Source organism: Pseudochaenichthys georgianus, chromosome 6 (genome assembly GCF_902827115.2).
Source record: "Pseudochaenichthys georgianus chromosome 6, fPseGeo1.2, whole genome shotgun sequence".
Taxonomy (NCBI): domain Eukaryota; kingdom Metazoa; phylum Chordata; class Actinopteri; order Perciformes; family Channichthyidae; genus Pseudochaenichthys; species Pseudochaenichthys georgianus.
Window position 1 is genome coordinate 44,831,866 of NC_047508.1, and position 14,831 is coordinate 44,846,696.

At 42.4% G+C, this 14,831-nt stretch overlaps 1 protein-coding gene across 6 annotated transcripts; it reads left to right on the forward strand.

Annotated features, from left to right (window-relative positions):
- The first annotated feature begins 859 nt into the window (after positions 1-859).
- Positions 860-13,080, forward strand: LOC117448356 (E3 ubiquitin-protein ligase TRIM21-like). Of its 6 annotated transcripts, none has more exons than XM_034085635.2 (4): positions 860-983; positions 1,206-1,347; positions 1,571-1,705; positions 10,983-13,080. In XM_034085635.2, the coding sequence occupies exon 4, from the start codon at positions 10,992-10,994 to the stop codon at positions 12,633-12,635; it is 1,644 nt and encodes a 547-aa protein (XP_033941526.1). In that variant the 5' UTR covers positions 860-983; positions 1,206-1,347; positions 1,571-1,705; positions 10,983-10,991; the 3' UTR covers positions 12,636-13,080. The 6 variants fall into 6 exon arrangements, with proteins under 6 accessions (XP_033941526.1, XP_071059449.1, XP_033941527.1 ...); XM_071203348.1 differs by having other exon boundaries at positions 1,230-1,347; XM_034085636.2 differs by lacking the exon at positions 1,571-1,705.
- Positions 13,081-14,831: the final 1,751 nt, after the last annotated feature.

Sequence of the window (14,831 nt, forward strand, 5' to 3'; positions counted from 1 at the left end):
CGCGGTTTGATTGGCTAGCGCTTGTTCTGGCGGGATTTGCATAAACGGGATTTGATTGGCTGATGCCAGCTTCGAAAGCATCGGGAGCATCAAAAGTTGAACATTGCTCAACTTTTGATGCTCACGATGCTCACGATGCTAAGCCACGCTCCGCTCCCCACAATGCAGTTGGGTGAAGATTCAAAATCTTCTACGTCACCCCATTCAAATGAATGGGCGAAGCGTTGAAAGCATTTTTCGATGCCTGTAGTGTAGACGGGCCGTTACTCTCAACAGATCCTCACGCGGTATGATAACCTCCCACAATCCATTGCGGTAACAAAGCTACAGCAATGCAGGCACGCGTTTGTAACACCAGATGGCGTAATTCTCCAATTTAACCCAGATTTTACACCAACCTTTATAACTCTGTTAGGGCATATGGAAAATGTAACCGGGATGAAAAGGGTGTTATCTTTACTTAATTATGAATGTTGTTACATCAAGGCTGAAAATTCGTTTTTTTGTATTTGTATTATGTAATCTTGACGACGTGCAGATTCCCTGTCCTCCATCAGGGGGTGCTGCAGCACCCTCAGCACCCCTACTTCCCACAGCCCTGGTAGAGGGACTGCAAAGGGAGTGCTGTCGCCCATTTATCAGAACACACAGGATGCTCTTATCTTCCTCTGACCTCTTTTCTCACGTCTGTTTGTAATTGTTTTTGTCTGGTTGCTGTTTACTTCAAGCAACGAAGAAGAATAGACTCAAAGTAAACCACTTGTTACAAAGCTGAGTTAATGTCCTCCCCAGAGAGTGACACGCCCTCACTCACAGAGCTACACTGAGAGGAGGAGCAACACTGAAACAGGAGACCTCACAGAAACGAAAGTGAAAATTAGTGTGAGCAGAGCTGCGGTCCAGACAGCGTCTCTGTTTCTCTGAAGAAACAACTGAATCCAGCAGCTTCTCCTCAACCACACAGCAGAACCTCTGCAACACTGGTGAGTGCACTACAGAGACACATCACTCACTAAACACGAGACGAAGAACAGGAACAGCCAGGCGTGCTAACAGCTAACTAGCCTAGCTCAGATTGTTTGGGAGGTCTCTTTTTGTGTAGTCTGTAAGGGCACGACATTTACAGTGTACAACTTATTTAACTGTTATACACTTGGGTCAGCAGCCGTTAACTTATAACCCTTTCTTTCTCAACTTCTCTGGAGTTACTGCTGTCTGTCTTTGAAAAGCTGATCATATTTCCTGTGTTTCAACATCCGGTGTCCAGACAGCGTCTCTGTTTCTCTGAAGAAACAACTGAATCCAGCAGCTTCTCCTCAACAACACAGCAGCACCTCTGCAACACTGGTGAGTGCACTACAGACACACAACGCCTCACTAAACACGAGACGAAGAACAGGAACAGCCAGGTGTGCTAACAGCTAACTAGCCTAGCTCAGATTGTTTGGGAGATCTCTTTTTGTATAGTCTGTAAAGGCACGACATTTACAGTGTACAACTTATTTAACTGTTATACACTTGGGTCAGCAGCCGTTAACTTATAACCCGTTCTTTCTCAACTTCTCTCTAGTTACTGCTGTCTGTCTTTGAAAAGCTGATCATATTTCCTGTGTTTCAACATCCGGTGTAAACTCAAAACCACAGCTCTACTCAGACAGGAAGTTCCTCTCAGGGCAAATCTTCTTCTTCTTCAGCCCCGCCTCAGGTCGGTTAAATGAAATCCTTGGCCCTTTCTCATTTCATCACATGGTAATGTAGGGATAGGATTCACAGATAAATATTCTCACGACAACATTATTTTCAATGAGTTTCCCCTCAATATAAAATTGTGGCAATTAAATCTCTTTCCATGCCAATTGCTTAGCTTTTTATGTTGTTTCAATCATTTTCTACTTTATATTTTCCAATGCACAATGTTTTACTTGTAAAGGATATCACTGCATACTTTAAAGACTACTCGGTTTTATTAAAACTGAAGGTTTTTTTTTAAAGAATACGCCGACATTTCGTTGACGTGTAGTGATTTTAAATTGAAAGCAACACAAATCATTTATCGGCTACGCCGGCATTTTTATTTTAGAAATCGGAGAAACCGTCTTTTGAATTGTATGTAGTATGCTGTACATTTTTGTAATTTATCCTGCTGTAAACGTAAATCGATTTTTCTGCCGATAAAGACGTGAAAATCCCATGAAATGTCAGGTTTCATTTCTAAAATTGGTGAAGGTCACCCTCTGGTTTCAAACTGGAACACCTTTGATACCTTATCTTGTCATTTCGTAAATCCAAGTGCTGGCCCCTTGCCACAATACAATCTATTTTTACCAGGCAATTAAATTAATATCACATTACATTAACGGTAGTTAGGAATTTTGCCTGTGATCAATCGTTTTTGCTTAGAATACTATATATACAAATAACCAAATTAGTGGCAATTTATAAGTTAACGGGTGAGGCGTGTTAACACCGGTTGATCTTCAGCGCGACCTTTTAAACATAACAAGTATTATCTCTTCCATGAAGCTTGTCTACCGCTAGCAAATTATGTTTTTGTTATTAAAAAACAAAAGTTAATGCCAGTGAAGTAATATTCGGAGAATCAAAGCCGTATCGACCATGCTGCAATGATTTTCATGGTTGAACCCGTTAAAGCTGGTCCTGTATATAGCCATTTCAGAGACCTTATATACAGGACCGTCCTGTATATAGCCACTCCCACCAATGACAGCTCTGCATGCATCCCCTGGATATTATTTTATTAACTGCTTTCATCGCGACGCGATGTTTCCAGTGAGAACAGCTGTGAGGTCCGTGCAGAAAGCAGAGCAGAGTGTAAAATATATATCACTCAGTAGAACAGGCCTACTCTCTGTATTTGCTTTAGTTTAGTAGATATCTACAAACAAAGAGTCGATATTTTTCTAAAACCATTCAGTGCTTCACAATAAAATACACAACGGCTGTAGCCTGACTATGCTTTAGGAGCTGTATGTGCGTGTGTGCGTGTGGTGTAGGTGTGTGTGGTACAGTGTTATGTGTAGATGCAGCGGACAGACAGGTCTCTGTTGGTTTGGTGTCCTCTGCTTACTTTTGGCCCGTAATTTATTTCCCTCATTGTAGTGACCAGAGAGGGGGGGGGGGGGGGATATCCAGTCTCTGATAGTGTTACGTTATTATGAGAGTGCTCTGTTTGATTCTGAAATTGTGTGTGTGTGTGTGTGTGTGTGTGTGTGTGTGTGTGTGTGTGTGTGTGTGTGTGTGTGTGTGTGTGTGTGTGTGTGTGTGTGTGTGTGTGTGTGTGTGTGTGTGTGTGTGTGTGTGTGTGTAGCACATTAACATTTTAATAGCACTTAGTGACTGAATGACAATAAATTAAAATGTAAAACGAAAAAAGCGATCATGAAAATGTTTCCAATAAAAGAATAAAATGATTTGTGACCACGTTGTTGTTCAGATATATCACATGTTTGTAACTAAATGAAACATTAATTGAAACAAAACATGGTATAAACTGAGGAGTGACTCTCGTGGGGTTCATGTGTTTTCTTCACTCCGCTGGGAAACTGCTCTCATGTCAAGAAGCATGAGATCAGAGCATGCACTGCCTCGTCCAATCAGTGAGCGATACACAGTAAGGGGGCGGGGCGAGTGTCTGAGGATTTCATCGGTCCTCGATCCTCGGTCCTCAGGCAGAAATAAGAGCCATGGGACGGGACTCAAGATGGCGACAAATCAACTTCCGGTGAGACCGAGACCGAGGAGCGAGGAAATGAAAATAGTCGACCTGAGACAGGGGCCCTTTCTCATTTCTCGAACTCCCCTCCTCCACTCCTATCCTCGAGACTTAGTCCCGCCCACAGGAGATGCGAGCGGAGGAGCCGAGGAGAGAGGAGGGGAACCGAGGAGAGAGGAGGGGAAGCAGCAGGCGGTTAGAGAAAGGAGAACTCCTCTCCTCTGAGCGGTCATTTTAAAGAGACGTCCATTAGTGAGGACAGGAGGCACAGCAGCCTCTGTCTGATGGACAGATGTGTTCATGACCACTTCATATCTACTTTGATTAATTCACAGTGTGGTATAATGAGACAATAACAGGCTACAGATACACACACACACACACACATATAAATATATACAATTTCAGAATCAAACAGAGCACTCATAATAACGTAACACTATCGGAGACTGGATATCCCCCCCCCCTCTCTGGTCGCTACTATGAGGAAAATAAATTACGGGCCAAAAGTTTTATTTACACGTATTAAAAGTAAGCAGAGGACACCAAACCAACTGAGACCTGTCTGTCCGCTGCATATACGCACTGTACCACACACACCTACACACTGTACCACACACACCTACAGCTCCTAAAACAGGCTACAGTGTATTTTATTATGTGAAGCACTAAATGGTTTTAGATATCTACTAAACTAAAGCAAATAAAGAGAGTAGGCCTGTTCTACTGAGTGATATATATTATGCACACTGCTCTGCTTTCTGCACAGACCTCACAGCTGTTCTCACTGTAAACATCGCGGCGTGATGAGAGCAGTTAATACAATAATATCCAGGGGATGCATGCAGAGCTGTCATTAGCTGAGATAAGTCCGGCCGTGCATCATGACTCTTTGAAACATCTCTGTTCCCGGAAATGCATCCACGAAGGAGCCGTGGAGGACCGTGGAGGACCCATCAGTGTATCCTCGGTTATAGCTCCTCCAGAGAGCCTCCTCGACGCTCGATCCTCGGTCCTCGAAGTGCATTTAGAGAAATGAGATGTCCTTCAACATGGCGCACTGAAATTCATTTCCGGGTCGCAACTCTTAATGCAATGCATTAAGAGAAAAAAAAGGTAACGGATAACGGCTGGTCATCCAACGCGATGAATTCGGCTATCTTGGCTGTTATGTTTTTGGCCTTTTCTCTGTTCTGGGGCAGTTTCTCTTTCCTTTTAAAAGTGTCGGTTGTTTCAGTGCCGTTACCTGAGTGGCCGCTGTGTACTCGCCGTGTTGTTGTTGGTGTTTGTTTCTCAGGTAGCGTATTAGATTGGTCGTGTTGAACGTAGCTCTGTTCTTTCCACCACGCGGAACCTCTGCCTTGCAAACATTGCATCTGGCTGTTACACTGCCTTCGCTTTCAATTTTATAATACTTCCAAACTCCTGACATTTTCTCCGTCCCGACTCCCGAGTCACCAGCTGAACGTAGCCTCTCGTTAGCTTGCTGCTACTATTAGACACTGCGCCCACTCTGTTGCCAGCTTTGAGAGGAATAAGCAACCAGGTCTATGAAAACAAGCCCAAAGAAAGCAACACATACATGATGTTGTGTAATTTTAAACCAAAACGAAGTCCTCAGGATGACTTTAAGACGTGAACATGGTCATTTTTGTTTTGTAAAATTAAATTATAAAAAAAAAAATCCCGATCCTCGATCATTTCCTGGTCACTACCGGAGGACCGAGGAGTCGAGGAGGGGGATTTGATGAAATGAGAAAGGGCCGCCTTCTTCTTCTTCTTCTTCTTCTTCTTCTTCTTCTTCTTCTTCTTCTTCTTCTTCTTCTTCTTCTTCTTCTTCTTCATCTTGGAGCATATATCGCCACCTACTGTTGCTTTATTTAATGTTCATGTTAAGTCTTTGTTCTCAGACCAGAGAGGTTTCTCAAGCAGCAGCGTGGCGTGGGGAAACATTGAGGGGAAGCCAATAACACGTCCTTTCTTTTGGGTCGGGGTGTGGTGCTCAATGTAATAACGTAACCAGACGAGTGATGACAGCACCCGGTATCATTTTACACACATTTGTATCAGATGCAGGACTTGCACACGCCTGTTATCTAACCGACAGGTCCGCACGCACTCTCCAGCCCGAACTCTAATAAGCATTCATTCACAAATTAAATCAGGAGCCATCAGTGTCTCCTCGGTTAGAGCTCCTCCTCGATGCTCGATGCTCGGTTCCAGTGCAGTTTTCAGAATGAGTCTTTGTCTGTTATATTCCGGGCAGCTAAAAAAGACCTGATGTATTGTCTCTGGTTGTTGGCAACTATCACAGTTGCCAGTTGGATGTTGTCCAATCAGATGCAGTGATGAGTTTAATCCAGTGACCCAATGTCATCCTGCTGTTAATGTTCTGTTCTCTTCTACTACTCCCGAGTGCTTTCCCTTCCTACCTCCCGTTGCATCTGGTATAAATGTCTGCCTTTAGTGTTTCTGCCCCATAACCTTTGCCATTGTTGCTTGATAATACCTTTCGAAAATGATTTGACTTCTGCTCTACTGATGGGTACTATTGAATCGGTACCGCTTTACAATAAGACTACCCTTATAAAGGGTTTATGAATAGTTTGTAATTAATTTGTTAATTAGGTTGTGAATCTTTAATAAGCTTTGATAAGACATGAGAGAAACAGGGTGACTGTGACCGGTTGCTTGGTCTGTGCTGCTAAGCCTTATTAGAAATGGTAGTAACTCATTAATAAATGGGAATGTGTTTTACACTTTACAACAAGGCTACCTTTTGGCAGTTATAAATAATGATATAATAAAACAATACAATGTTAGTAACTCTTAAATAAAGAAACATCAAGATGGATGGGGGGAGAATCAACTCGGTGAACAACAGATACCAAGGATGCTGGCTGATGAAGAAGACGAAGTAAGCTAGGTAGCCAAGTACCTTTCCCACAATAGTTAATCAGAACTCAGATATATTCGCGTTCACACCAAAAAGCCCCCTGAACTAAATTAGTTCATGAGAACCTTTTCACCCCCTAGCAGGGAATGAAAAGGGGGTGAAAAGGTTCCTATGTCTGATTGGCTGGGCGGATTGCAAACCACGCCCCGTAAAACTCCCTAAAAGTTTGTGAAGCCGCCATTTTATTATCCTCGCATTAGCATTATTAGCATTAGCGCAGCGCAGAAATGCAGAGAGACTAACTTATGGCAACACAAAATAAAACATGGGAGCGGTGGAGATGAGGAGGTGTCGGCGTTCTGGTGATTTACTCGGAAGGCTTCAGTAGAAGCTGCTGGGAGTCCCAGCCGACACTGGTGTAGATCTGACTGCCCCACAGCATATCCTTAGTGCTTGTGCCTGGACTCTATCTAATTGTTGAAGAGAAGAGTATGCAGCTGAACCATACACTATTAGTCCATATTCTATGACTGATCTAATTAGGGCTGTGGATACATTCTTCAAAGCAGCTTTATTAGCCCCCCACTGAGTGCCTGCCAAGCACCTCATAACATTTAAAACCCTTTTACATTTATCTACTACTTTATCAACGTGAGTACTCCATGTGACTCTCTCGTCCAACCATATTCCCAGAAACTTAAATGTCTTCACTTTCTTTAGTTCTTGTCCATAAAGTTTTAACCTCCTCACTTATCCTTTTCCTCGTAACAAATAAAGTTTCAGTTTTCTCCACCGACAATCTAAACCCCCATGTCAGAGTCCATCTTTCAATTTCCGTAATGGCTTCCTGAATCTTACAATATAATTTACATTTCTGCCCCTTCTCCAAATAGCTCCATCATCTGCAAAAAGTGACTTACCTATATCAGATCCTACTTGTGTATACATATCATTTATCATGATAGAAAACAAAAGAGGACTAATTATGGCGCATTTCCACTGCAGCGGGTAGCCCCGTTTAAGCGTCCTTTATCGCCCTCAAGCGGTCAGGCTAGTTTTTGGTGGCCTTTCCATATAGCGTAGCATCGGCTAGCGGGTACTTTTTCCCTCTTTTTCCGGCCCCATAAAATTATGGTTCTATCAGGCCAGGGCCAGGGCTGAACTATTGACGTCAACACTCTCGACTGCTGATTGGTCGGAGAAAATCGTCACAAGATCGCGAGCGAGATCATCCCTAGCGTCGCATATATATCTAGAAGCAAGCTTGCAGCATTTTTATACACAGCATTTTTGTAAACGGAGGAGCTACAAAAATGGCAACGTCAAAGAGAAGCACACCGTGGTCGACCGAGGAGGTGACGACGTTCCTACATCTCATTGGGGATGATAAAATCCAGCAGGAGCTCGACGGAACAACTCGAAATGTGAACTAAAAAAAAGCCGATCGCCCCGCCTACACTGCGTTGCTACCCCAGGTCCTAAACTGTAATGGAAATGCGCCACGGCCTCCGACGGCCAGCGAGGCAGCCTGAGGCCTGAGCGAGGACGCTTAGGGACGCTTAAACGGGGCTACCACGCTGCAGTGGAAATGTGCCATTACACTCCCGTGCGGGGTTCCATTCTCAACTTCATGCCTTCGAGAATATGAATTGCCAACTCGGACTCTGATGGCACGGCCAAACAAAAAATCCATAATCCAATTACATACGTTACCTCCCAGACCCATAATGTCCAGTTTTATTAATAATCCTTCCTTCCACATCATATCATAAGCTTTTTCCACATCAAAGAATACAGCTACACCTAGGGATGTCCCGATCACCTTTTTTTGCTCCCGATCCGATTCCGATCATTTGATTTTGACAATCTGCCGATACCGATTTTTCCCGATCCGATCTTTATGCAATGCATTAAGAGAAAAAAAGGTAACAGATAACGGCTGGTCATCCAACGCGATGAATTCAGCTATCTTGGCTGTTATTGTGTTGGCCTTTTCACTGTTCTGGGGCAGTTTCTCTTTCCTTTTAAAAGTCTCTGAAAGTGTCGGTTGTTTCAGTGCCGTTACCCGAGTGGCCGCTGTGTACTCGCCGTGTTGTTGTTGGTGTTTGTTTCTCAGGTAGCGTATTAGATTGGTCGTGTTGAACGTAGCTCTGTTCTTTCCACCACGCGGAACCTCCGCCTTGCAAACATTGCATGTGGCTGTTACACTGCCTTCGCTTTCAATTTCATAATACTTCCAAACTCCTGACATTTTCTCTTTCCCGACTCCCGAGTCACCAGCTGAACGTAGCCTCTCGTTAGCTTACTGCTACTATTGACACTGCGCCCACTCTGTTGCCAGATTTCAGAGAAATAAGCAACCAGGTCTGAAAACAAGCCCAAAAGAACACATACATGATGTTACATACATGAGGACCAAAACTAGGTCCTCAGGATGACTTTAAGACGTGAACATGGTCATTTGTGTTTTGTAACATTAAATAAAATTATAAAAATATTTTATAAAAGAAAAAAGAAAAACAATCCCAATCCCCGATTTTTTTCTCCCGATTCCCGATCTTTTGAAAATCACGTGATCGGCCCCGATCACGTGATCGGATCGGGACATCTCGGATCTACAACACACTCCTTGTTCGCTTGGGCTTTCCTGACTTCAGATTCCAGGCACAACAGTGGATCTAAAGTACTCCGCCCTCTTCTAAACCCACTCTGATATGGAGTCATTCATTTTTTTCAACATAGTACGTCAGCCTTTCTGTTATCATTCTTTCCATAACTTTCCATAAGTGTGATGTCAGAGCTGTAGGTCTATACCTGCCTGGACTGGTTGGATCTTTCCCAGGTTTTCTAATAGGAATAATGACAGACTCTTTCCATATTATGGGCAGCTTCCCTTTCTCCCAGATCTTATTGTGCATCTCCAGCAGCTTTCCTAATGCAAAATCACTTCATTTGGCCGACATTATGTAACATACATTCTCTTTCCCAGGAGCAGTCATTTTACACTTACTTAGTGCTCTTGAGTAGAAAAAGGTACATTTACAACACTCTGCGTCAAATTTCTTTCCTCATATATACATTAGGATGTTCAGGGCAAATGTTTAACAGAGATCTATTTTTGATCATAGTAAATTATAATATTTGTGTTTAATTCAGTAGCAGCGTTATTATAATATTTATTATTATTTGTGGTATTATTTTCTGTTTACTGGATGAGTAGGGGTTTCATTAGATTACATTCAAGATTTCAACATGACACCAACAATTAACTTGCTCCAAAAATTACTTAAATGAGATAATACCAATTAATGGATGGTCTAGAGCAGTGTTTCTCAAACTTTTTCATACCAAGGACCACTTAACCAATAAAACAACACTCGCGGACCACCTAACTCCACAAATATCCAAAAACACATAGTTTTTTACAAATCGCCTGAAAATGGTACAAACAAGTGGCAACATGTGTGATGAAGGTGTTTATCTGGGCTATATCATGCAATTGAAAGTGAAACTTAAGCTCGCTCCATTGCGGAGATATTCCCGCGAGAGTGTGGAAAACTTAAATTTATTTATTTATTTCAAATGTGAATTTTTACCAATATACTCACATACCACTAGGGGGCGCTCACGGACCACACGTTGAGAAGCACTGGTCTAGATCTATATATATATATATATATAGATATAGACTTTATAGATTCCAATTTGGGAAATTATTTCGTTACAGAAGCTGCGGTGTGTTCAGACATTAAAATACAAATACTTAAAAAGTGGAATAAAGAATTAACGATACAAAATTAAATGAAACATATTATATCAAATATAAACAAAATCAAATATTCTGGATAATTAAAATGTTCTAAAAAAGTTCAAAATACAGCAGTACTAGGAATATAGGCTTAAACTACAGGAGCATGGACACACTGTACTAGATATTAGAGAATGACAGAGTTAATGAAAATGGTTTTCATGCTCGTGCTTTCAAAACAAACAAACACTGACAAAATCACCGACATGCCTCCCTTCACGAACGGACATAAAAACATGCACTCACACACATGCACTCCCAAACACGACGCACACGCTTAATATTGTGCTTAAGGGTTACTCAATATGTTTTGATTCTGGGTGGTTTTGTGGATCATCTCATCTTCGTAAATTGTGCTCCATGAGTCTTATTATAATATTTATGTATTTTACTTTTAATAGTTGCCTCTTTATGTTTGTTTGATTGTTTTTGTTTGCAACTGTCAGCTTTGAAACAATGAGCATTCACAACATATTTTGTAGTTTGACAAATAATCATTAAAAAGACTAACCATGGTTTTGTTTTTTCACTTGCTCTGTCCTCAGAGAGAAGACATGTCTGCTGCCAGCTGTCTGCTGACTGAAGATCAGTGTCTGTGCTCCATCTGTCTGGATGTGTTCACTGATCCAGTCAGCACACCATGTGGACACAACTTCTGTAAAGCCTGCATCTCTCAACACTGGGATAGAAATGTCCAGAGTCAGTGTCCCAACTGCAAAGAGGTGTTCAACATAAAGCCTGAACTGCTGGTCAACACTTTAATCTCTGAGATGGCTGCTCAGTTCAGACAGTCAGCTCAACAGAAAGCCAGCAGCAGCAGCTCAGAGCAACACGTTGTCAAACCAGGAGAAGTTCCCTGTGACGCCTGCACTGGAACCAGACTGAAGGCCCTGAAGTCCTGCCTGGTGTGTCTGGAGTCCTACTGTGAGACTCACCTGGAGCCTCACCTGACAAGAGCAGGCCTGAAGAAACATCAGCTGATCGACCCTGAGGAGAACCTGGAAAGCAGGATGTGTGTGAAGCACGATAAACTGCTGGAGCTGTTCTGTCAGACCGACCAGGTGTGTGTCTGCATCCACTGCACCTATTCAGAGCACAAGACACATGATGTTGTTCCTCTGAAAGAAGGATGTGAAGGAAAGAAGGCTGAGCTGGGGAAGACAGAGGCTGAAATTCAGCAGATGATCCAGAAGAGACGACTGAAGATTCAGGAGATGAATCGCTCGGTGGAGCTCAGTAAGGAAGGAGCAGACAGAGAGATAGCAGATGGTGTTCAGGTCTTCACCGCTCTGAAGGAGTCTGTTGAGAGAAGCCAGGCCGAGCTCATGGACACCATCAAAGAGAAGCAGAGAGAGACAGAGGAACAGGCTGAAGGCTTCATCAAAGAGCTGGAACAGGAAGTCTCTGAGCTGAAGAAGAGAAGCTCTGAGGTGGAGCAGCTCTCACGCTCTGAAGACCATCTCCACCTCCTCCAAAGCTTCACGTCCCTGAACGCTGCTCCCCCCACCAAGAACTGGACAGAAGTCAGGGTCCGTCCACCTTCATATGAGGGGACTGTGAGGAGAGCTGTGACTCAGCTGGAGGAGACGCTCAGGAAACAGATGAAGAAGCTGCTTGAGGTGGAGCTGAAGAGGGTCCAGCAGTACGAGGTGGAGGTGACTCTTGATCCTGATACAGCACATCCCAAACTCATCCTGTCTGATGATGGAAAACAAGTGAATGTTGGTGATGTGATGAAGAATCTCCCAGATAATCCAGAGAGATTTGATTTGTGTGCTTGTGTCTTAGCAAAGCAGAGTTTCTCTTCAGGAAGATTTTATCACGAGGTTCAGGTTAAAGGGAAGACTGACTGGACTCTAGGAGTGGCCAGAGAGTCGATCAACAGGAAGGGAAACATCTCACTGACTCCTCAGAAAGGTTACTGGCTGATAGTGTTGAGGAATGAAAATGAGTACAAAGCTTTTGCTGGTCCTCCAGTCCGTCTCTCTCTGAAGTCTCAGCCTCAGAAGGTGGGGGTGTTTGTGGATTATGAGGAGGGTCTGGTCTCCTTTTATGATGTTGATGCTGCAGCTCTGATCTACTCCTTCACTGGCTGCTGCTTCAAAGAGAAACTCTACCCATACTTTGGTCCTTGTTACAACGATGGTGGTGAAAACTCTGCCCCTCTGATCATCTCTCCTGTCAATCACACCGAGTAGAACAACCCTTTGATTTGAAATCAGGTTCAATATCATGTAATGTTATAAATTAATGTGTTTTATGGGATGGGCGTTGAATACACTTTATTATCAGATTGTGATAAATGCATTTTTGTCTGTAAATATTTTCATTGAGGGAAATGAGCTCAAAGCTAAATCTGGCACTGTTACGCTTGACACATTTCAATGTTTCAAGTGTTTATTACTGTGCATTGTCCCTGCCAAACAAACGGTTAAATAAAAAAAATTACAACATATTCAAAATGAGAAGCAATTGTGCTTTCCTAACATGTCTCGATGCTAAATCTATCACTTGTATTGTCTAATCATTGATTATATAGGAAATGTTGGATATCGGCTAACACAACTGAAGAACATTTTATGAATAAGTCACAAAAATTTTTATTGTTATCTCTTTTCATTGGAATAAACAAAGTAAAATGAACGTCTGATGAAATGTTTCTGTTTGTTATTACAATGAAAAAACAGCTGATTTTATTATAACCAAATAATATAATTAAGAACACCATGAGCTGTTCTCAGATGAGCTGAACATACCTCTTCACAGTTGAGATAGTTTAGTAGGAAGTGTGCCATAATGTTGTTTATGATGTTGGGGTGTGTGTGAACAGCTGATTTGAATACTGCTACATCATTTGGAGGAGTTCATAACAAACTGGTCATATGAATACATGCTCTCAGGGCCGGCCCTCGGCATAGGCAGTATAGGCGAATGCTAAGGGCGCATCAACCCATAGGGGGCGCCGGAAATTGGGGAGAAAAAAATAAATAAATTAGAAATTAAAAAATATATCGGGAAATTGTGTTAAAAAAAATGTGTTCATAACAACACAATTTCCCGATTTTGGATCAACAAAGTACATCTTATTATCTTATACAAACAGAACTACGGCTATATTGCGTATAGCGCCCATACACACACACCCCCCCCCCCAAATCAAGTTGAACTTGAATTTGGGGGGGGGGGGGGGGCGCCAGCTAAAATGTTGCCTAGGGCAGCAAATTGGTCAGGGCCGGCCCTGCATGCTCTCAATAAATAACTACACAGACTGATGCTGAAGATGATACCATTAATACACGAGTCTGAGTGCTCCAATGAGGTGGCACTGCCTCGACGCGATTGTGACAGGTGAGACGCGATTTATAACGTCTCTGCACAATTTCTGAGTTGTTGTAGTTTGTGTTGTTGCTGTTGAGTTGTTGGTATTGTAATGGATCATTATGGAGCCAGCCAGGAAGAGAGTTCCTTCTGACATGTGGGAACACTTCAAAATGTGGAGAAGTTGTGATCGAGAAAAGATACCGGCTAAATCCCAAATCTGTTGGGAGCATTATGCACCTCAATTAAAATGGTTGAGTATTACCAATCCCTAAGAATCACCCCATTCCATAATTACATACTCTCACCCAACCTATGCCATACTTTCCCGGCACTTTCCTCAAAAACAAATACACCTTCATCAATCGTTAGCTCTAAATAGAACATGATATTCAGTCTTAGTGTGTGTGTGTGCATCAAAGACGTTCCGGTTTCTGTTGAGCATCTTATTTATTCAGAATTCTGTTTTTTTTGAGAATTTGGACTTTTGAGATTATTTTTTAAGAACTCCGATTTTCTTATGAGAAATCGAATTTGTTCAGAATTACAACTTTTTTGCTGAATTCGGCCTCGTTGAGAATTTTAACTTTTTTCTTAGAATTCTGACTTTCCAGATGTTTGGGGAAATTATGACTTCTTTTAGATTTATTCCTTTTTTTCAGCATTCTGACTTTTTTCAGATAATTTAATTTTTTTAAATTTCAGAATAGACTAAAAGTAAAACTCCTCTTGTTACAAAGCTGTGTTGATGCCCTCCCCAGAGAGTGATACACCCTCACTCACAGAGCTACACTGAGAGGAGGAGCAACACTGAAACAGAAACTTAGTGAGAGCAGAGCTGCGGTCCAGACAGCGTCTCTGTTTCTCTGAAGAAACAACTGAATCCAGCAGCTTCTTCTCAACAACACAGCAGAACCTCTGCAAACACTGGTGAGTGCACTCAGGGCCGGTTTTTGGCATAGCCTAGGGCGCCATATCTGGAGGTGGCGCTGTGCTGAAAAAACAAAAGTCTGCCCTTGATGTAATACATTTACATTAATAATTGAATAAAGTAAACCCCCTTTGCACCGCTGTAA